The sequence below is a fragment of the Macaca fascicularis genome, chromosome 8 (assembly GCF_037993035.2).
Source record: "Macaca fascicularis isolate 582-1 chromosome 8, T2T-MFA8v1.1".
In the NCBI taxonomy this organism is placed as follows: domain Eukaryota; kingdom Metazoa; phylum Chordata; class Mammalia; order Primates; family Cercopithecidae; genus Macaca; species Macaca fascicularis.
This window is the reverse complement of record NC_088382.1, coordinates 15,579,580-15,601,192: the sequence shown is the minus strand read 5'-3', so window position 1 is coordinate 15,601,192 and position 21,613 is coordinate 15,579,580. Positions and strand designations below refer to the sequence as shown.

Below are 21,613 nucleotides of genomic sequence, written 5' to 3'. Positions count from 1 at the left end.
CAGGCCCCATTCAAGATGGAGTCGCTCTGGTTCTCGTGCCTCTGACAAGTTGGCCTGGGTTGAGTGTTTCCTAGTGTGTGGTTGTTGGAGCTGTTTTTAGGAGTAAGAGGTATTGTCAGTAGGAAACAGGCCTCTGTTAGTCCTGGGGCTGGCACTCTGCCCCAGTATGTCGGCCTCATTTTAGTGGTGACAAAACTGGGGCTCAGAGACATCAACTCCCTCATCTCGAACCCCCAGACTGTCAGTGGTGGGCTGGGGTTGGAATGTGGGGCTTGAAGACCCATCATCTCCTCTGGTCCCCCAGTCTCTGCTGCCCAAGAGGAACAGGATCCCAGGATCCAGGCCCCTCATGGCACCAGCCAGGGTGGGTGGAGATGGGAAGACACAGTTCCAAAGCCCCCCGGACTCTGAGGCAGGTCGGGGGCCGAGAGCAAGCCGGACCTGCGGACCCCACCCTGAGAAGAATGGCTGCAGACCCGGCCCAGCGGGCAGGAGGTCTGTGTCCTCAACGTGACGGCGCTTCCCACTCCTCCAGCCAGGCCGTGCCGTCTTCACGTTTCCAATCATACGGCCTCCTCTCCAATTCCCAAGCCCGACCCACAGAGACAGCGATCTGGGGTCCACGTGAGGTTTGTCAGCAGCTCTGACCCGCTGCTTCCCGCCAGTCCCGCGGCCAGTTCTGGAAAGCTCTCTGCTGCCCCCTGGTGGGGAGGCTCGGGGCAGGGCTCTGGCTGCAAGCATTGGGTCCCAGAACCTCCTGGCTCTGTCACCTCTGCTGGGTGGCAAACCAACCCAGGACTGAACCAGTGACACCTGTGGCGCTCCCAGAACCTCCTGGCTCTGTCACCTCTGCTGGGTGGCAAACCAACCCAGGACTGAAGCAGCAGATGGCTGCCTGATTCCTTATGATCAGAGCTCCGCCCACTGGCAAGTCTCTCTCCGGGCCTCAGTTTCCCCTTCCATTAAACGAGGGGCTTGGGGGATACCAAGGAGGGGTAACAGCTTAGTGAGGATGGCAGATTTCTTCTGGGGAGATGAAAACATTTTGAAACTAGATGGCGTGAGTGGTTGCACAGGACTGTGAATCCACAAATGCCACCACATTATTCGCGTTGAAATAGTTCATTGCATGCGATGTGAATGTCACCTCATTTAAAGTGTTTAAAAGGGGGGCCTGGGAGAGTGCAGTGTATGTGAGAATCACGTGGGACACCCACAGTCTCTGAACCTCGGTTTCCTTGCCGTAAACTGGCAAAGAGACCGTGTGAGCTGTGTTCCCTAAGGTCAAGAGATTCCAACAAGGAAAACCTGGGATTCCAGGGACTGGGATGAGGGCCGGGGACCGGAAGGGGAGGGGTATGTGGGGATGGCTTGGGGGCAGCCCAGATAAGGCTTTCAATACTGGGCAGCAGCATCTACACAGGCAGAGATCCCTGCATCTCACTTCCCGCAGGGCTGACCAGTGGCCAGAGGTGGGACTGGCCAGGCTCAGCCCAACCAAGTCTGGGAGCAGAGGACACTGAGTGAGGGATCCCCGGGGCCACCGTCACTGGCCTGTGGCTCTCCCGACACCACAAGAGAGGTCCAGGAGCTGACCTTGGGTCCTAATGGGGGACACCTTCCTGGCTGCAGGCTGGCAGGGTGGTGTGGTGGTCAGTGTACTGGGCTCTGCGTCTCCGCCCCTACCTGCTGTGTGACGGTGGGCCAGACACCTAACCTCTCTGTGCCTCTATTTCTTCAATGGCAAACAGGGACACTAGCAGCCCCCACATCTGGGCACAGTGGCCTGAAGGTTAAAGTCAACGGCGGCACGAGACCTACAGCAAAAGCTCTGAGCAGGGAGGGCAGGGAGCTGCCCAGAGAGTTCCACCACCATCTCCCCTCTGGCCACCGAGGAAACCGAGGTTCATGGTGACCTGGCCCAGGTCTGTTGGACTCATGGTCCTTCTCATCCCCAAGATCAGAGGGCTGCCACCAGGGAAGGAGCTGGCCCCTAGACACAGCCCAGGAAGCACACAGGGAAGGATGCCCTGGGGACTTCGGTATGTTATTGCAAAGAAAAATTTATTGCTATTTGAACCCTGCTTTCATGCCCCATTTCCCAGAAAATGAGCCACGGGAGACACCAGGAGAGGGAGGAGACCGTCCTCCTTGCACAAAACCCACACCCTCGGATGCCGTCCTCAGTGAGGGTGGCTGGGGGCCAACCAGGGGGCCCACCCGCAGAGTGGCAGAGGAGGCAGGTTGACCCTGCGGACGTTGAGCTCTGTGGCAAAGGTCCTGGCCTTCTGGTAGAAGAGGAGCGACTTCTCACGGTCCGGGAGGAAGTTGTGGGAGACGGTGGCCGGCCGCGTGTAGATCTTCAGCTGTGCCTTCTTGTTGCCCAGGTCCACGGCGGCTGCCAGTGCCAGCTGGTAGTACTCAAACGGGTCCTGAAGGGGACAGGTCATGCTCAGCAAAAGGGGGACTCGGAGCCCGTCTTCCCAGAGGCCGTTCCTGTCTCCAGGTCATTCCACGTGTCCAGCCAATGCTGGCTCACCCCATGAGCCCCGAAACGTGTTACACTGCTGTGGTCTCAGCTGCAGGAAGTGGGGATGACCCTGACACCACTGGAAGCCTTCCTGACTGCCCCTACGCCCCACTCACCCCAACCGTCCTGCCCCAGTGCCACCCTCTCCGCAGGCAGTGGCTGCTTTCCCCATGGGCTGAGGTCAGGGCAGATCCTGCCTGCTCTGAGAGTTCCATGCAGGACCCGTGGCTCCGAGCCACAGCAGGGGCACAGCGTTGAGTGACCCAGGCTCCCCTCTGGCCCCTGTCCATGCTGACCATTTCCAGGCCCTCCACGGGACAGGCCAGGTACAAAACCATCTCACAGGTGTCCTCTCTGGCAATGTTCCCTGAAATATTGACGGAGTGTGACGCCCCAGACATCCAGTCCCATTTTCAATGCATCTTTGGCCCAAACTCACCATCCCTGGGTTGGGATGCCGCCTCCCAGACCTCCTCCTTCACCCTCCCATCCCCCACCCGGCTTCTCCCCAGGCGCCTCCTCCACATGGGGGTCACCCAAGGAACCTCTCTGAGACCTATGCCTGGCCTGTCCCTCTTTACCATCTCAAGATGGCTCCCAGGGTCAAGGACAAAGTCCAAGATGCAGCAAGTCCATTCCCCCACTGCCCCGCCCCACACACGGAGCAGGGGCGTGAGAAGGCCCCGAGTCACCGCCACTGCTCATCCAACGCCCCCGGCCCAGCCGAACACTGGACTCTGTGCTGGGTGCGTGGCTGAGCCTAACGTCCTTGCTCCCAGTCTGAGGGACCTGGGAGTAAACACTGACCACACAGGGTGGCCCAGGCTGTGGCAGAGGGAAGCCCAGGAGCCTGTGGGGGGCCCAGGAGGCCCCAGACTCAGCCGGGGGTGGAAGGCAAAGGCTTCCTGAAGGGGTGGGGGCAACCCAACTAAACAGGAAGGAGCCAGCCAATGCATATGTCTCTGCATGTGCCTGTGCGTGTGCTTGTGCGTTTGTGTGCCTGTGTGCATGCCTGTGTGTGCGTGTGCCTGTGCCCGTGTGCATTTGCGTGTGCATTTCCATGTGCCTGTAGTGTGTGCAACAGCTAGTGAGTGGCAGGCTGAGCCAGGACACACCTAATCTTCCCTATTCCAGGGCTCACTCTCACGTGTACACTAAAGGCGACCCCATTTTAGAGGCAATCGGCAAAGATGCCCATTTACCCCTGCCTCTCTGCCAGCCTTCCAGGCCCCATGCAGCCCGGAGTTTTCTCCTACTCCTCTGGGCCCTGGGTCCAGAGCCTCCTATACAAGGAGGAGGGTGTAGCCTTGGAAAGACAGCCGCCCTTAGGGAATTCCAAGGGGACCTCCCTGTGGGAAGCTGGCCTGCACTGACAGCATAGTCACGATGAGGCCCAGAGGGCTGTGCATGGGAAGGAGGTGAAGGAGGCCTCTGCCCCTCAACCCCAACCGTGGACTTTGGCCTCTCAGGTACTACTTGGCCCTTTCCTTCCTCCTGGGCAGGCGGAGTGGGCGGCAGCCTTGACCAAGAGAGATAAAGGCCTCTTCTGGGAGGCCCGTCCCCCTGGGTCCCAGGCGAGCCCCTGAGTGGTGAGCAGCGTCCCTCTGGGTCTGACACTTGGCACCTCCCTGTCTGGCTGGGACTTGGGAGGCCACAGGGACCACTTCTGACCACCAGGTGTCGCCAGCACTGGGCGGGGGCCTCCCGGGCAGCCCCAGGCCTGCGGGTGGGGGATACGGGGCGAGGTCGTAGGGCTGCCCCAGATCCTCATGTTGTTCTAAGGACCCCAAGATCTCGGCCCCTGGACTGGAGTGCCCTGGCCCCTCAGCCCATAAGGAGCACTGATGCGGTGCCGGTGCGATGCTGAGGAGGGGCGGTGCCTGCTGGGCAGAGGGGTGGAGACACGCCAGGTCTGAACCTGACAGTCCCAGCTCTCCACCCCTGCAGGGCTGGGAGCAGAGGGAGCACAGCACCTCCGCTCCAGACAGACCCGACCCAGCAAGGCCTCAGCCTGGCTGGCTGGGGCCCCGCCCCACTGCACCTGCCCTGAGCTGGGGTTTCCCTGTCTGTGAACCCGATGGTAAGACACTGGTCCCACCCCACCCTTCCTGGGTGATGTGAAGGTTCAAGGTGTCTCGGGACTCCAGGAAGGAGTTGCTCAGTACAGGCTGGCACCCTGGGCAGGCTTCCTAGAGGAGGCGTCAGGATTTGGGTTGGATCTTGCAACGTGGATTCAATGTCAGGATGATGTGGTCCTCCGAAATGTCCTTCTCCTGACCCTGTTTTCTTTGTTAAATGCAACTTGACACTTGACTGTCAAGACTCAGTTTTGGTGTCACCTCCTCCAGGAGGGTCCCCCTGACTACAATCCGCCTTCTTTACCCAGGGGCCACCATTGCCCACTCATGTGTCAGCCTCCCTGGCTGAGACTGAGTTCTTGAGGGTGGGGCCTGGCCAGCTTGGGAGCTGGGTTGTATCTGCTAACATTGCCGGTTCCTCCAGCCGCATGCAGAGCTCCAGGGAGGCCACTGGGCCATTCCTAAGGTAGGCTGGAACCCAGGCCTCTGAGGTCTGGGTGGAGATCCCACTCCAAGGGGGCCGGGAACACCCCGAGCCCTGCCCTTCCCCACCCACCTTCAGGTCATAGAAGATGATGTCACCGAGCACCAGGTACACCTTCACGTAGTAGAGGGTCTCCTCGTCGAACTCCAGTGGCGAGTTGCAGAGCTACAGGGCCTTGAGGTAGAAGTGCTCCGCCAGCTTGCCCTGGCCCAGCTGATGGTGCAGGGTGGCCAGGCGGTGGTAGGCCACGTGCTCGTTCAGCCCGTCCCCTGGGGTGCAAGCCAAAGGGGCAGGTGTGAGGAAGTGGCTCCCTGGGGCAGGGAGGGCACAGGCCCCTCAGGAGCAGGTATGCAGACCCCGGGCAGCACCTGGCTTGCCTCCAGGCACCTGCAGTCACCTGGGCAGCTCTGGCCAGTCCCTTCCAGGTTCCCAGACTCACTTTCCCATCTGCAAAGCAGAACTAATAAGGCCTGCCCCTGTCTACTGTGAGGCTTTGGCAAAGTCGGACTTGGATGGCCCAGCTCTGTGCCTACACATAGCCACCTGCCTTTGCTCACTGGTTTTAACCAGGGGAGCCCAAAAGCCATGCAGTCCAGGTGCTCCCGGGTACCCCGGCTCCAGGCAACCCACAGACGTGACATCCGACTCCTCCTGCGTGTGTCACAATCAGAGCCCCCTACTTTGGGGAGTCAGCTGCACACCTACTGTGTACTGGGCCACGGGGCACAAGGTGCTGGGGCATGCGGCCTGCCTAGGGTTCCCTGTCTCTGGAGGGGGACAGACGACCCTGGCACAGCACCAGGGGATGCCCGGCCTTAAGGTGCCGACTGCTGGAAGGAGAACTGGGATTTTATCAGCCAGAGAGCCGTGTGGTTGATGAGGTTGGGTAGGGCACAAGAGAAAGGGAATGTGCCACTCAGCCTGGCACATACAGGGACCAACGAGATGCCTGGCATGTCTGGAAGGCAGAGGGCACACTGGGCGGCCCTTGTGGTCAGCAGCGGGAACAGGCAGAGGAAACAGAGCTCAGTCAGGCAGGGAGCTCTGCACTGCGTGAGACACCTCGGGCCGTGCCCCACAGCTAGACGGGGAAGCCAGTTGGGCAGATCTGCCTGCCTGGACAGGAGACCAGGAAAATCCAGCAGCTGTTTCAGCTCCTGCCCTGCAGACCTGGAGGCTGGGCTCTGGCAAAGTGTGGGTCCTGGCAGGGTGGGGGCTCAGGGGACTTACCCAGAGTGATGCTGGGTGCTAGGGCCATGTAGGCAAACTCCAAGCCATCCTGGGGCTTCTCCAGTGTGGCCAGGAGTGCCACCAGCTTGTTGCACAGCTGTAGCTGCAGCTCCGCCTTGCAGTTGCCCGTAGTCACTGCCAGGGCCAGGACCCGGTCCTACCACACAGGCAGGTGGCTCAGGTTTCCCACAGCACCCACCTTGCCCAGTGCCCTCCTCAGAGCTCAAACATGTGCTTGGAGCTTCCCACGCCCCAGCTACCCTTGCACCTCCACACAGCTCTGTGCTTTGGGATAACACACAGTTCAGACACCCAAGTTGGGGGCTGAAGAGTCACCTGAGGCCCATCCAGCTACACCCAGCAGCCTCAGACCAGCCTTTCCCACCTGGGCACCAGGGGGTCTGGCTGGGGGGAGCCAGCACTCCTCTCTGCTCTAAAAACACCGCATTTATCTGTGCCCAGGGCTGAGCCACACCGTGAGCTCAGAGGAAGGGAGAAGCCGTCCCACTTCGGGGTGCAAGCAGACCTGGGCCTCCCACTGACATGCTGTGTGTCCTTTGACATGTCCCTGTGCCTCTCTGAGCCTCAGTTTCCTCATCTGGAAGATGGGGACAGAACTTCCAGCTCATGGTTGCTTGAGATCATCAGGTACAAGGGTAGAGCCATTGTCACATCCAGGCCCCAAACGTTTGTCCCGGGCAGGGGCATGGTCAATATCATTCCCGGTGAGACCACTTGGAAACTAAGCATGTGCATGGGTGGCCCTGCCTCCAGGTGGGAGGCCTCTGCCCTGCCACACCTGTGCCTCAGCCCTCCAGGTGCTCCCCTGAGGCCCACCCACATCAGCCCACAGGCCAACTCACCCGGTAGAAGGACACGGCTTTCTCCCGCTCCCAGGCCCCATTGAAGAAGATGTCTCCAGCTGCCTCAAACAGCTCCAGCCCCAGGCTGGGGTCGCCTGTGTACAGGACCACATTCTGTGCCACCTGAAAGGAGACAGAAGTTCCCTCAAGACCCACACCTGGCGAGGTGGCCACGCCCACCTTTGCAAGCCTCCTTCCTCTCACACACTACAGGTACACCTGAGCATTTTTCAGGCTCTGTGCATTAGGGATGCCCCCACCACTGGCGTGAGGACAATGAACTGATGCACCTGAGTGCCAGGAGGTGACTGAGCAGCTGCAGCCCAGGAGCCCGACACCCGTGAATCCTACCACCAGGGCTAGGCCTAGCCCACTCCGCCTGTACTCAAACCAGTCTCCGTGGCCCCCAGATAGCTGGGACCCCATCCCCTGGCTCCTTTCTGGGTTGCCACATCCCTGCCACATCAACAGTGTTTGTGGGTGGGCCTGGTCCCCTCTTGGCCATGAGCTCTTGATCCCTCTCCTCAGCTCAAGGAGGTATATAGCAGGTGCTCAATCACGAAAGCTTCACCAGGCTGGTGAGCTTCACAATTTGTTCCAGATCACACTGTGTTTGGGAAAGCCGCTGAAAACAGCCACTATGATAGATTCATTTTGTAAGGAGATGTGCCACGTGTCGCTTGGAGCAAGTTCTTCTGTGTGTTAACTGAGTGGTCACATTATTTGAGCATGTGCTGTACACCAGCAGGTGCTGGGCACTGTGAGGGGCCGCGCCTCTGCCCTCAGGGAGAAGATGCTGGCCACTGGGGGAGGATGTGCAGGAACCAGTTGGAGGGAGGGAAAAGGCACACAACAGGTGCTCAGCAGTGGCTTAGGAATGAGTGGATGGATGGATGAATGGATGAGGAGATGTAGACACATGGATGGATAGATGGGTGTGTGGATAGATTAATTTTGGGATGGATGGATGGGTGGATGGATGGATGGATGGATGGATGAATGGATGGACGGACGGATGGGTGGATGGACGGACGGATGGGTGGATGGACGGACGGATGGGTGGATGGATGGATGGATGGATGGGTGGGTGGGTGGAATGATGTATGTATGTCTGCATGTATGTATGGGTGGGTAGATAATGTATGGATGGGTGGAGGGTAGATGATGTATGTGCATATTGATGGCTAGATGGTGGATAGACGAATGTATGGATAAACCAATGGACAGATAGATGAATGGAGGGATGGAGTAATAGGTAGAGTAGTGGGTGGATGGATGAATGATGGATGGATGGACGAACAGTGAATGGATGGATGGGAGAAAGGATGGATGATGGAAGGATGGATGATGGATGGATGGATGAATGAATGGGTGGATGGATGATGGATGGATGGAAGGATGAACAGGTGGATGGATGGATGATGGAAGCATGGATGGATAATGGAAGCATGGTTGGATGATGGATGGATGGATGAATGGATAAATGGATATGTGGATGGATGATGGATGGATGGAAGGATAAACAGGTGAATGGATGGATGATGGAAGGATGAATGGACGGATGGATGGATGAACAGGTGAATGGATGGATAGACGGGTGAATGGATGGATAAAAGGATGGAAGAATGATGGATGGATGAATGGACAGATGGATGAATGGACAGATAGACGGATGATGGATGGATGGATGATGGATGGATGGATGGATGGATGGATGGATGGATGATGGATGGATGGAAGGATGAACAGATGAATGGATGGATGATGGAAGGATGGATGGATGAATGGATAAATGGATAGATGGATGAATGATGGATGGATGGAAGGATGAACAGGAGGTGAGTGTGATGGATGGATGAATGATGGATGGATGAATGGTGGATGGATGGAAGGATGAACAGTTGGACGGATGGAAGGATGAACAGGTGGATGGATGAAAGGATGAACAAGTCGATGGATGGAAGGATGGAAGGATGAACAGGTGAATGGATGGTTGATGGAAGGATGAATGGACGGATGGATGGATCAACAGGTGAATGGATGGATAGACGGGTGAATGGATGGATGATGAATGGATGGATGATATAAGAATGGATGATAAAAGGATGGATGATATAAGAATGGATGGATGAATGGACAGATGGATGGATGATGGCTGGATGGATGATGGATGGATGAATGGATAAATGGATGGATGGATGGATGATGGATGGATGGAAGAATGAACAGGTGAATGGATGGATGATGGAAGGATGGATGATGGAAAGATGGATGGATGATGGAAGGATGGATGGATGAATGGACGAACAGGTGGATGGATGGTGGCTGAATGAATGGATGATAAAAGAATGGATGAATGATGGATGGATGGATGGATGGATGGATGGATGGATGGATGGATGGATGATGGATGGATGAATGGAAGAAAGAACAGGTGAATGGAAGGATGAACAGGTGAATGGATGGATGAACAGGTGAATGGATGGATGCTAGAAGGACGGACGGATGGATGGATGGAAGGATGAGCAGGCGAGTGGATGAATGACGGAAGGATGGATGGATGATAGATGGATGGATGGATGATGGATGAATGGATGGATGGAAGAATGAACAGGTGAATGGATGATGGAAGGATGGAAGAATGGATGGAGGGATGGATGGATAGGTGAATGGACGGATCATGGATGTATGGAAGATGGTTGGATGGATACTGGAAAGATGGATGGAAGGATGGATAGAAGGATGGTCGAACAGGTGAATGGATGGACGAAGAGGTGAACAGAAGAATGATGGATGGATGGATGGATGGATAGAAGGATGAACAGTTGGATGGATGATGGAAAGATAGATGGAAGGATGGATGGATGGACGAACAGGTGAATGGATGGACGAATAGGTGAATGGGTGGATGGACAAGTGAATGGATGGATGATAAAAGGATGGATGGATGATAGATGGATGGAGGGATGGATGATGGATGGATGGATGGATGGATGGATGCTTGGAAAGACGAACAGGTGAATGGATGGATGATGGAAGGATGGAAGGATGGAAGGATGGATGGATGGAAGGACCCACAGGTGTATGGGAAGACGACGGAAGAATGGATGGATGGATGGATGGATGGATGATGGATGTATAGATGGAAGGATGAGCAGGTAAATAGATGATGGAAGGATGAATGGATGGGTGGATGGAGAGTCAACAACACAGGGGTCCTCCTGCATCCCTTGCCACTCACCTGGATGTACAGGTCCACCAGCTCGCTCTGCCGCAGGATGTAATAGATCTTCCCTGCTTGCAGCCAGGCATGCGCCTCCTTCTCTTCCTTCTGAAGGTCAATGAAAATCCCCAGACTTCCTTGGTGTAGTCCAGAGTGGATTTGCAGGCCCTGGAATCAGACACAGGTGTCAGAACAAGGGTTCTCATCCTCCTGGAACCAGTCTGCCTCCTCCCGTGGGTCTGGTGACAGATGAATCTAGAATGTGCGGACTGGGAACGGCCCTCTTGTGTGTGCAGTGTTCTGCTCTTCCCAGGCTGCTGGGAGGGCCAGGGTGAACACACATGGCATGGAAAAGATGAAGGACATCCTTCAGAGGGAATCGAGCATCATGCTGCCCTGTGGCAGGAGGAGTGTGCTAGTCCATCTCCCCTGCCTCCCAGACATGACCTGTGTCTTCTCCAGACGCACCAGGAGCCGTTAGTGTTCAGAGGCTATCTGGGCCGATGGTTCTCAAGGTGTGCAGGCATCACAGTCACCTGGAGGCCAGTCCTTATAGCTTGCTGGCCCTGCCCACAGAGCTTCCGGCTCCACAGGCCTGGGGCAGGCCATAGAACTCCCACTTGCCACAAGCTCCTAGGTGACATGGATGCTGTTCTACTGGTCCAGGGACTACACTTTGAGAAGCATGGCTCTAGCACACTGGCCCATTTTCCTTCTGTGAACCTGAGACCAAGACTGGAGGCAGTCTCCCGGGTCCCCATGGAATCTGGCTCCTTCCCTGCCCTCTCAGTAAGTCTGACACTCGAGGGGGTGTGACTGCAGCAATGTCACTGGGCCCTGTGGGTGGGGTGGCCAGGGCCATGGTTACCCCACCAGGTCAGGATGCTTGGGGGAAGCCGAGTAGGCCACATATGGGACGTGAGACCTTGAAACCCTGTCCCAGGGAAGCAGGTGACACAACTGGCTCTGTCTTCTGTGGGAGAGAAGCCACAGGTGGCTGCTGTGGTCACATTTAAGGGGACAGATGAAGGCCAGGAGTGAAGATTCAGGGCAGGCAGAGGTCAGAGGACAAAAGCCATCATAGTAGGAAGAACAGCCCAGAGTGCACGTACTGCCTCTGCTGGGGTTGAGATGACCTTTGACCCAACAAGGGAGGCTCAAGCTGGGACTCACGGGCCAGCAGCAGCCCTGGGACGACCCCAGGCCCACCAGCTCAAAACATCTGATGCCAAGGAACCAAATGATCAAAAGGAGAGGGGTTGCTGGTGTCCTGGGCCAGCTTCCCTTTGCCCCCCTCCCTGCCCTGCCCACCCCCACCTCCACCACTGCAAAGCCAGCCCTTACCGCTTGGTGCCCAGGGACAGGTAGAGTTGACTGATGGTCTCCAGGAGCTGCCCCTCCAGCACCTTGCCGGCCACCTTGCGGGCCAGGGAGAGCTGGAACTCATGGTAGATGACACACTGGGCCTCGGTGGGCATGACGGTGCTGTAGAAGTAGCACAGCCGGTGGACGGCCCGCAACTGGCCTGGGCAGAAGACAAAATGGAAGACGTTAGTCTCCCAGCATCGAAGCGAGGCTGGCTGGGCTCGGAGGCCCCTGCGCCGTGCTTGCCTCTTTCACACCTCTGTGAGCCTGGGCCCCATAGGCGGGGAGACTGAGCGCAGACAGGCCATGCACCCGTGCCAGGGCAGACGCCGAGCACACAGTCACATGGGCACACCTTGGTGCAGAGGCTCATGGTAGAGGCCAGCCTTCTTTACAACTCCCAGGGCCGAGGTCCTGGCCAGGCTCGGCCCCTGCACCAGGCCATCTATTTCTGCTTCACAAAGCCCCTCAGGCCAGGACCAGGGCTGCCTTCAGCCTGAGCTGATGAGGCCAGGGGCACAAGTAGCCCCTGTCGCCGATGGAACGCTGAGAGAGCAAAGCCAAGCGTCATGTCTGCCACACATGGCATCATGTTGGGGGAATGGGGTTCAAAGCCGGGCCCTGGTGTTCCCACACATGCTTCTCTCATGCAACCAGGCTCCCAAGCCACATGCTCACTGGCCTCTCCCAAAGCCAGGGCGCTGGGAACGGTGGAAAGTTTCTGATTTTCTAGTGCCAGAAACATTCCGGAGATTAACACAGGAAACCAGGTACGCCAAATGGACATCTGTTACACACGCCACCCAACAACAGCTGAATACACAGTCCTCTCGAGCACCCAGGGGACATTCCCCATGACAGACCATGTGCCAGGCCACAAAATGAGCCACAGTGAATGGAGAAGGACTGAGACCGAAGCAGAGGTGTTCTTCAGCTGTACTGGCACGAAACTGGAAATCAACAGTGAAGGAAATGTGAGAAATTCAAAAATATGTGGAAATTACACACTCCTAAACAACCAGTGAGTCAAAGAGACCATCAGGGAAACTGAAAACTAATTTGAGAAGAATGCAAACAAATGCACAGCCCGGGACAGCGCAGTGGTTCACGCCTGTCATCCCAGCACTGTGGGAGGCCGAGGTGGGAGGATCGCTTGAGTCCAGGAGTTTGAGATCAGCCTGGGAAACATGGTGAAATCCCGTCTCTATAAAAAAATAAAATATAAAAATTAGCCGGGTGCAGTGGTGCACGTCTGTAATACTAGCTACTTGGGAGGCTGAAGCATGAGAATGGCTTGTACCTGGGTAGAAGTTGCAGTGAGCCAAGATTGCACCACTGCATCCCACCCTGGGCATTAGAGCAAAATTCTGCCTTTTAAAAAAAAAAATAGCACAGTGTATCAAAAATTCCAAGATGCAGCTAAGGCAGTGCTGAAAGGGAAATTTATAACTGTAAATGTCTACATTCAAAGAAAGAAGAAAAATCTCAAATCAAAAACCTAACCTTCCACCTTGAGAAACTAGAAAAAGAATGAACTAAACCCAAAGCAAATAAAAGGAAGAAAATAATAAACATGAGAGTGGAAATGGGAAGTAAAAATACAGAGAATGGAAAAACAAAAGAGATAATCAACAGAACCAAAAGTGAGTTTACTGAAAAAAATAACAAAATTAACAAATCTTTCACCAGACTGACCAAGAAAAGAAAGATGGGACACAAATGACTAAAATCAGAGACTGAGCTCCATGGCTGACGCCTGTCATCCCAGAGCTTTGTGAGGCCGAGGTGGAAGGATCGCTGAGGCCAGCATTCAAGACCAGCCTGGGGGAACATGATGAGACCCCATCTCTAATAAAAAGAAATAAATAAAAAATTAAAAACCCAAGTTTCTCAAATCAGAAATGAAAGAGGAAACATTATTGCCGACCTGACAGAAATAAAAGGATTCCATGAAAACACTACGAACAATTGTACACCAACAAATCAGACCATCTAGACACAACAGCCAAGCTCCTAGAAGGACACAAACTACCAAAAGTGACTCAAAAATGACCCCGAGTAAGCATGTGGGGTAGCAGCCCCGCCCTCGGTCTCCTCGACCGTTCAGCGCGGGGTGGGGAGACAGGAAAGCATGATCCCCGTTCCCTGGCCTGCATTTCCAAGTCTGAATCCCCCAGCACCCTGGGGAGGGCCTCCTAGGAGGAGGTGCCACAGGCTATTATGCCACGAGCAACCGGAGGCTGCAGTGGGGGCTGGGGCGCTGGATTCCTGGAGGGTCTCCTTCCAGTCAGAGAATGCCCCTGGGGAAGAAGCCTGGGTCTGAACCGGGGCCCCTTCACACGGTCCTTTCCAAAATCTCATCCCTCCTAGGGCCAGGAGTGGGTGCCAGGCCTGTGCTGGGAAATGGGCAGATTTGGCCACAGCCCCTGGGACTCTGGTCCAGGCCACAGGAGGCATCTCTGAGTGGTCTCACTATGCCATGACAAACCGCTGCAAGGCAGAGGGGACCCACAACAGTATCCCTTGTCTCGGCCATTTCCCTGGACTCAACTTCCTCATCTATCCTCTGCGGCCTAGATTTCAGACAGCCCTGCCCACCTACTGTCTGTCTGTTCACTGCTCAGTCTGCAGTGACTGTTCGATTGCACTCCATGGCTCCCCAGAGCTCTTGGGGAAAAGGCCAAGCCACAGCCTGAGGCCCCAGGCCCTGCTTAGCTCTCCAGAAGAGCTTCTCACCATCCAGCACCCAAACCACCCACTCCTAACTCTGCACCTCCCTGCATAAGCCCTGCTCACTCACCCCCGCTCACACCCCACTTATCCCCGCTCACACTTCCGCTCACTCACCCCAATCACACCTCCGCTCACTCACCCCCAGTCATCCCCGCTCACGCTCCCACTCACTCACCCCATCACACCTCCACTCACTCACCCCCACCCACTCATCTCCATTCACACTCCCGCTTACTCACCCCCACTCACACCACCACACCCCACTCATCCTCGCTCACACTCCTGCTCACTCACCCCCATCACACCTCTGCTCACTCACCCCCACTCACTCATCCCTGCTCACTCACCCCAATCACACTTCCGCTCACTCACTACCACTCACTCATCCCCGCTCTCTCTCCCGTTCACTCACCCCCACTCACCCACCCCCACTCAATCACCCCCGCTCACACCCCCTTCATCCCCGCTCACTCATCCCCACTCGCTCACCCCTGCTCACACCCCACTCATACCCGCTCACACTCCCACTCACTCACCCCAATCACACCTCCGCTCCCTCACCCCCACTCACTCACCACCACTCACCCACACTCGCTCATCCCTGGTCCTTCACACAGGCTACACCACCAGCCCCTCCCCCACCACCTATTACTTGACTAAATCCTCTCAACCCTCTGGTCCCAGACTAAAGAGGCTTCCCTAACCCGGGGCCAAGTGCTGCCCCGCCATCACACCACTTACCCTTTTGTGGCTTCTCTGGCCTAAAGCTCACATTCCCACGCTCAGTCCCTGCCACCCGAGGACCCCACAAGCCCCATTTGTGGGTGGGGCCTGGCACACAGTGCACAACGAGCTGCTTTTGCATGAACTGCTCTGCGGCTTTGGGCAATCACCCGCCCCGTGTCCTCTGTGAAGTGGGATGACAGGTGCGCAGCCTGCCAACATACCAAGCAGATAACACGGGCACAAGAACCGGCGTTCACGGCCTGGCTCATGGAGGGGCCCCAAGTCCCAGCTCAGCAGAGCCTGCCTTGATCCCAGGGTTATGGCTAGGGATTCCCAGCACGCAGGACTTTCCGTGCTCAAGGCAGCATGGTCCCTGGGCAAACTGGGAAGAGCTGGCTGCCCCAGTAGGGCAGACAGCCTAGCCCTGTGTGGGAACCGCCTGTCTCCAGGGCGCTTGCCAACATCTGCTGCTGGCCATGACTCAGCACTTTCAATGGTGGAAAAACCACCACTTGTTTCTGAATCACAAACCCCAGGTGTGCCCTGACCTGAGTGGCCCCGGAAGGAGCACATGAGGAACCGGGGCACTCACTCTCCACATGGCCCATCCCCACAGTGACCAGAAGGGCCCACTCATAGTAGCCCTTGCCCTGCTGGGCCGGACCCTGGTGGGTGCAGAGGTGGCCCAGCTGCAGGAGCACGTGGTGAAGTCCCGGCCACACTCCCTGCAGGACAGCCTCGATAACAGCCGTACGGCCTCCAGGAGGTAGTGCTGGGCCATGCTGCTGGCACCCGCGTGCAGGCACAGGGTCCCGAAGTTGGCCAGCACCACTGCCTGGTTCCTCCGCTGGCCCAGGTCCTGAGCTGCCCGCAGGGTGTGGTAGTAGCCCTAGGCTGCCTGTCTCGTCCGGCCCAGCAGGGCAAGGGCTACTATGCCTTCAGAGCCACGTCTCTCTCTTGTCATCTAACCCATTTAAACTCTCCTTTCAAACTCTATGCCAGACCTAACCACTTCTCACCTTTCTCATCATTTCCAACCAGGTCCAGCCCTCATCATAGCGCTCTGGGTTACTGCAAAAGCCTCCAAAATCGCCAGGCACAGTGGCTCATGCTTGTAATCCCAGTACTTTGGTAGGCCAAGGTGGGTGGATCATCAGAGGTCAGGAGTTCAAGACCAGCCTGGCCAACATGGTGAAACCCCTTTACTAAAAATACAAAAAATTAGCCAAGCATGGTGGTGGGTGCCTGTAATCTCAGCTATTCAGGAGGCTGAAACAGGAGAATCACTTGAACTCAGAAGGCAGAGGTTACAGTGAGCCGATATCGTGCCATTGCACTCCAGGCTGGGTGACAAGAGCGAAACTCCATCTCAGAATGTTAAAAAAAAAAAAAAAGCCTCCCAACCCACGTCTCTCCTTCCACCTTTCACCCTGCCCTGCATTCTACCTTCCACTCTCAAACATTTCAGAAAAAAAAAAATTATATCCACAGAGAGAGAAAGAGAAAGTAGAAATGGGGTGAAATGTTTGGGGAATCTGAGGGAAGAGTATATGGGAATTCTCTGTACTATTTTTTCAACTTTTCCATAAGTCTGGAGTATTTTGAATTCAAGAGTTAAACAAAGAAAAAACAAAAACAAAAACAAAACTAAAACACTGTCTCCCTTTGTGAACCCATCCTGTCTTTCCCCTGGCAACTGAAGGACGCTCTCAACTAACACATCTATTTTTTCATGAACACTAAAAGAACCCTTGCCTAGTTTTGACTTTCTGTGCTTGGCAGTAGAAGTGTGTGTGTGTGTGTATTTCATATATATGTGTGTGTGTGTATATATGTGTGTGGTGTGTGTGTGTATATAGAGAGAGGGAGAAATACTTATGTGTTTATATATATAGTATATTTACATTGGTAATGTATATAAATATAAATATATGTGTGTGTGTAGATATATATAGTACATACCCCATAGCCTGTCCTTAACCTGTTTTAAACTTAGTCGGAAAAACACATACGTAAGCAGAGAATTTCAAAACAATATGATGAATATTTTGATCGAGGGATGTGTTGCTATGGAACACGCTGCTAAGACACAAAACCTCCTAGATGGGGCAATGAATGAACGAAGTTTTGCACCTATAGGCACCCCCTCTGATATCACCTCAAACGTTTATAGTTATATGCTTTTGCTTCCCCCAGGACCTCTGTTTCATAAGGGTTAGTCCTAGAGCCCAGCGAGTTCCTACTACAGCTGGCACACATATGCCATTCAAGAAACAGTGGCTGAGTGAATGACAAGTTAAGAACCATTTGTCAGCCAGTGCCCAGTAACATAACATGCACTGGTATGCAAATTATATTTTTGTTGAAAACAAGGGCAGGATCACAAATTATCTTTCCAGAGAAAGCAAACCTCAAAAGCTTCTTTACCCTACTAAAGCACGTTCTAAGAAGCTCCCCTTATATAAAAGAAAACCTCCTCATTCGTTATCAATGGCATGTAAACCTAATAAGCCTTCACCTCTGATGACATCTCTTCCATCCCCAGGGCTAGAGGAAGGAGGTTCTGGAAACCCTGGTAGTTGTGAAGGTGGCTCCCAGCTCTGACAGTCTTGAACCCTGTGGGCGCGGGGGTCACACAGCAGAAGAACAGAGGAAAGCATCATCAGGCTTCGAATATGTTTGAACCAGAGATGGCAAATAGGCTGCAGCCAACTGAAAACACCAGAGATTCATGGTGGCCACCTGAGGGGTTGTGCTCTTAAAAAACAAAAATTAAAATTAAAAACTAAAAAATTAAAAAAGGAAGGGGTCAAGAATCCATCAGGTCTGACTGAGATGTGTATCAGTGACTAACACCCCGTATGGTAAAAGTACTCCGGTGCGCTTTGGGTACTCACAGCTTCAGCAGTATTCAAAGGCGTGTGCTTCCCTAAGACTAAGCCACGGGAATACCCCCCCAGCAACACTGCCAGGAGAAACGTCTCACATGGATTTGGCTAGAAATACAGTTGTCTTTAACAAATTAACACTGAATACATCCTGACTTATTAGAGCCTGTGAGAATGACATTCTCAATGATAACAGTTATCACTACAATCTCCAAACATCTGTGATCCTACAAGGAGGAACTGTGACAGCGCAGGCCACGTGTCCAGACTGCTTCCCAGACTGCCTGTTACAAAATAAAAGAAATGAAATCCCCCCAAAAATGTCTTCACTCACATTTAGCCAGTTGTTCCTTTGTGTGCATCTCTGTGCTAAAATGGCCATTCTTCCCCACAGCCTGAAGTCATACGCTAAAATCAATGAGACTCACATGAAGCCAGAAATGTGCAGATGCCAAGGAAACCAACACAAACGAAATGGGCTGGAGAGTGTGGCCAGGAGGATGGTACTTCCCAGGAAGCAATTACTTCATCTCTGCCCATGAAGCAGGCAGCTGTCACTGTCCCCCAGGCCCACGCCAGCCACTCGAAGTAGGTTCTAACCAAACTACCTCCAACAATCAACATAAATACACCACACAATTGGCTTCTGAAAGGACACCTTGCAACCAACAAGAAACTGTAAGCACAACTTTGACAAACTGTGCAACTAAAATCCTTGGGAAGGGATCAACACTGCCACATTTTGACTCAAATACTGTTTCGTGGTAGCACTGCAATAATTCACTGAAACAAAAGAATGAATGAGGAATATGTTTATATAGGAATCAGAGGAAGCTTGACTAATCATTTAAAGAAATAGGTCAAGAAACTGCTAGGTTCAGATGCTACCGTGAGACACTGTCAGGGCCTTAGGCAAATTCACTTCTCTTGGTCCTGTTTCTAGGTTCATCAAAAACCAGCTTTGGACTAGGGAATCTGTTGCTTTCCAATGCCTTCCTTCTGCGATTTCAGCCCAGATTTTAGGACTGCTCTCCCACTTGGTATATGAAAGCATTTTCTATGTATAATAGCAAGAGTACATTTCTGTGTTGAATGCAGTTTGGGACCTACTCTATGAGGCAGAATATCATCATGTAATGTTAAGCATGATGACAAGGCGTACTCTAGATAAGGATAACACATAAGACGTGGCCATACACCTGTGCGTGCCTGGCAGGGAGATGGGGAAGTCTCATTTAATGAAGCCGGGGTGCCTGTTGCACCTTAACATCCTCAGTCCACATCAAGTTCACAACGTCCTTCTGACATCCAACCACAGGTATCACATACTTTTCCATACTTTCCACCCAAGATTAAAATATGCAGAGCACCGTGATAAAGACGCCTCCATCCCCAGCATGTGGGCTCTCATTCTGTAGAATTACATACTTTCGGGGCAAAATGGTGACCAGGTTGCAGCGGCAAGCAAGACTGGGCTCCGTGGGGACAGCAGACCCTGCAGCAGCCACCACTCCTGTCGCCACAGTCTGATGCAGCTGCAGAGAAGCTGTGGCTGAGGCCATTCACTTTGTGAGAGAACCGCACAGGAGGGAAAAGCTAGGGAAGGTAGGGAAGAGGGCAATGTCAGGCTTCTGAGCCCAAGCCAAGCCATCGCATCCCCTGTGACTTGCACGTATATGCCCAGATGGCCTGAAGTAACTGATGAATCACACAAGAAGTGCAAATGCCCTGTCCCACCTTAACTGATGACATTCCACCACAAAAGAAGTGAAAATGGCCGGTTCTAGCCTTAAGTGATGATATTATCTTGTGAAATTCCTTTTCCTGGCTAATCCTGGCTCAAAAAGCTCCCACACTGAGCACCTTGTGACCCCCACTCCTGCCCAGAGAACAACCCCCTTTGACTGTAATTTTTTTTACCTACCCAAATCCTATAAAACGGCCCCACCCTTATCTCCCTTCGATGACTCTTTTTCGGACTCAGCCCGCCTGCACCCAGGTGATTAAAATGCTTTATTGCTCACACAAAGCCTATTTGGTGGTCTCTTCACAGGGACGCGCATGACACGCAGGTGCAGAGCCAGGGAAGGATCTGTGATGAGAATAGAAAGGAATGTGCCTCCCTGTACACACGCTCGGATTTTATGACAATGTGCGCAGGAGGCTGAACTGGATGCCTGAGAACATTCCTCCAAGTTCTTTTGCTGATTTTCTAAATATTGGTGTAAAATCTGAACTCAGACAAAAATTTTTTAAATCACTTGACATCTTTGTCTGGTGCTCAGCATCATGTCTACATGATCATCTAGAAAACCAACTACTGTTCTAAGGCTCACATCCTCCTATAAAGTCCTAGGGATTTCACAAGGGAATACACTTCTCATTCACATCAAGAACACACACAACTACCATTAAAGAAACGCTTAATTTGCTTACACAATGTTTTAAACACCCAGATTTGAAATACAATAGAGAAGACAACTTTTTGATAGCTCTGCTTTCCAAATGCGAACTGCCCATGGAGAAAATAACCTGCCGTGATTTCTAACCAGTCAACCACCTGTCTTCCCTGGCTGCAGTAGGAGCAATCTTTCTGAGCTCAGGATGAAAAAGAACCCAGCTGGTTAGGGGACAGAAAATCATCACTTCTCAGGGGGCTTCCCGGGTCCCAAATCCCCATGTGATACATGGAAGTAAAAAACTATCAATGACCAAGCATCTGAACGCTTATCCCACCTCACCATCTGCTTCTCCTGCCATGCAAATTTAAAATTAATAAGCCTGCTATTAGAGAACAGAGTTGGTGCTGCATCTTTCTAAAATTATGGATAATTACCAGCCCACAATGGCTTCTAATCAGATTTGAGTGGTCCTTTAGACAGAAAGCTAAAGTGCCTCAGCCCTAAACTGAGAAGAAAACAGAAACTGAAATGCTCTAGATTTGATTTTTTCCCCCTTGTTCTAAAGTTGCTGTTCCCGAATCTCCTTCTACTGTCTTGTTCATAAAATGTACGAGAAACAGGGAAATTTAAAGACATGATAGAAATGGCCACTTTTTCTAGGTACAAACTTTGTGAACATGATTTTCAGCTGCTGGGCTTTTTCTCCACAAACTGTGAGCCTGGAGTACATTTTCTCCCTCGTGGTTACACATTCAGAGTCAGGGAAAGTGGCTTTAGCAGTAAAGAGGGGAGTGCAGTGAGAAGTGACCGGGCACTGAGAAGGGCAGACAGGGACTCTACCTCAGTGGCCTGCAGCACTCCTGGGCCTCGACCTTTACTTTTCTATCTGTACAAGGGATCTAAAGGCCCGTGATTCTAGAACACGACAGCTCTTCATACATACATACGCAAACATCACACACCTATGTGAAAAGCTGTGACACTTGGCTGATTTCCTGAAGAAGTTGTCTTGTATCATTTCTACTCAAGTACTCCACCTCCTTCCAGACAAGTATCAGAGGATGATGGGCTATCCCACAGCAATGTGTGTA

The 21,613-nt window shown here is 53.4% G+C and overlaps 1 protein-coding gene and 1 long non-coding RNA gene across 2 annotated transcripts in view; both read right to left on the bottom strand.

Annotated features, from left to right (window-relative positions):
- Positions 1-2,045: 2,045 nt before the first annotated feature.
- LOC135964672 (SH3 domain and tetratricopeptide repeat-containing protein 1) overlaps positions 2,046-21,613 on the bottom strand; it is a 160,055-nt gene continuing 140,487 nt past the window's right edge. Inside the window, exons 7-8 of the mRNA XM_065518879.2 lie at positions 5,165-5,361; positions 2,046-2,432 (exon numbers count right to left, since the gene is read on the bottom strand). Coding sequence (XP_065374951.2) covers positions 5,258-5,361 — 104 coding nt within the window. The 3' untranslated portion in view covers positions 2,046-2,432; positions 5,165-5,257. The remainder of the gene's footprint in view (positions 2,433-5,164; positions 5,362-21,613) is intronic.
- LOC141407563 (uncharacterized) overlaps positions 10,547-21,613 on the bottom strand; it is a 40,827-nt gene continuing 29,760 nt past the window's right edge. The window contains exon 2 of the long non-coding RNA XR_012417089.1: positions 10,547-10,576. This is a non-coding gene — a long non-coding RNA (uncharacterized lncRNA). The remainder of the gene's footprint in view (positions 10,577-21,613) is intronic.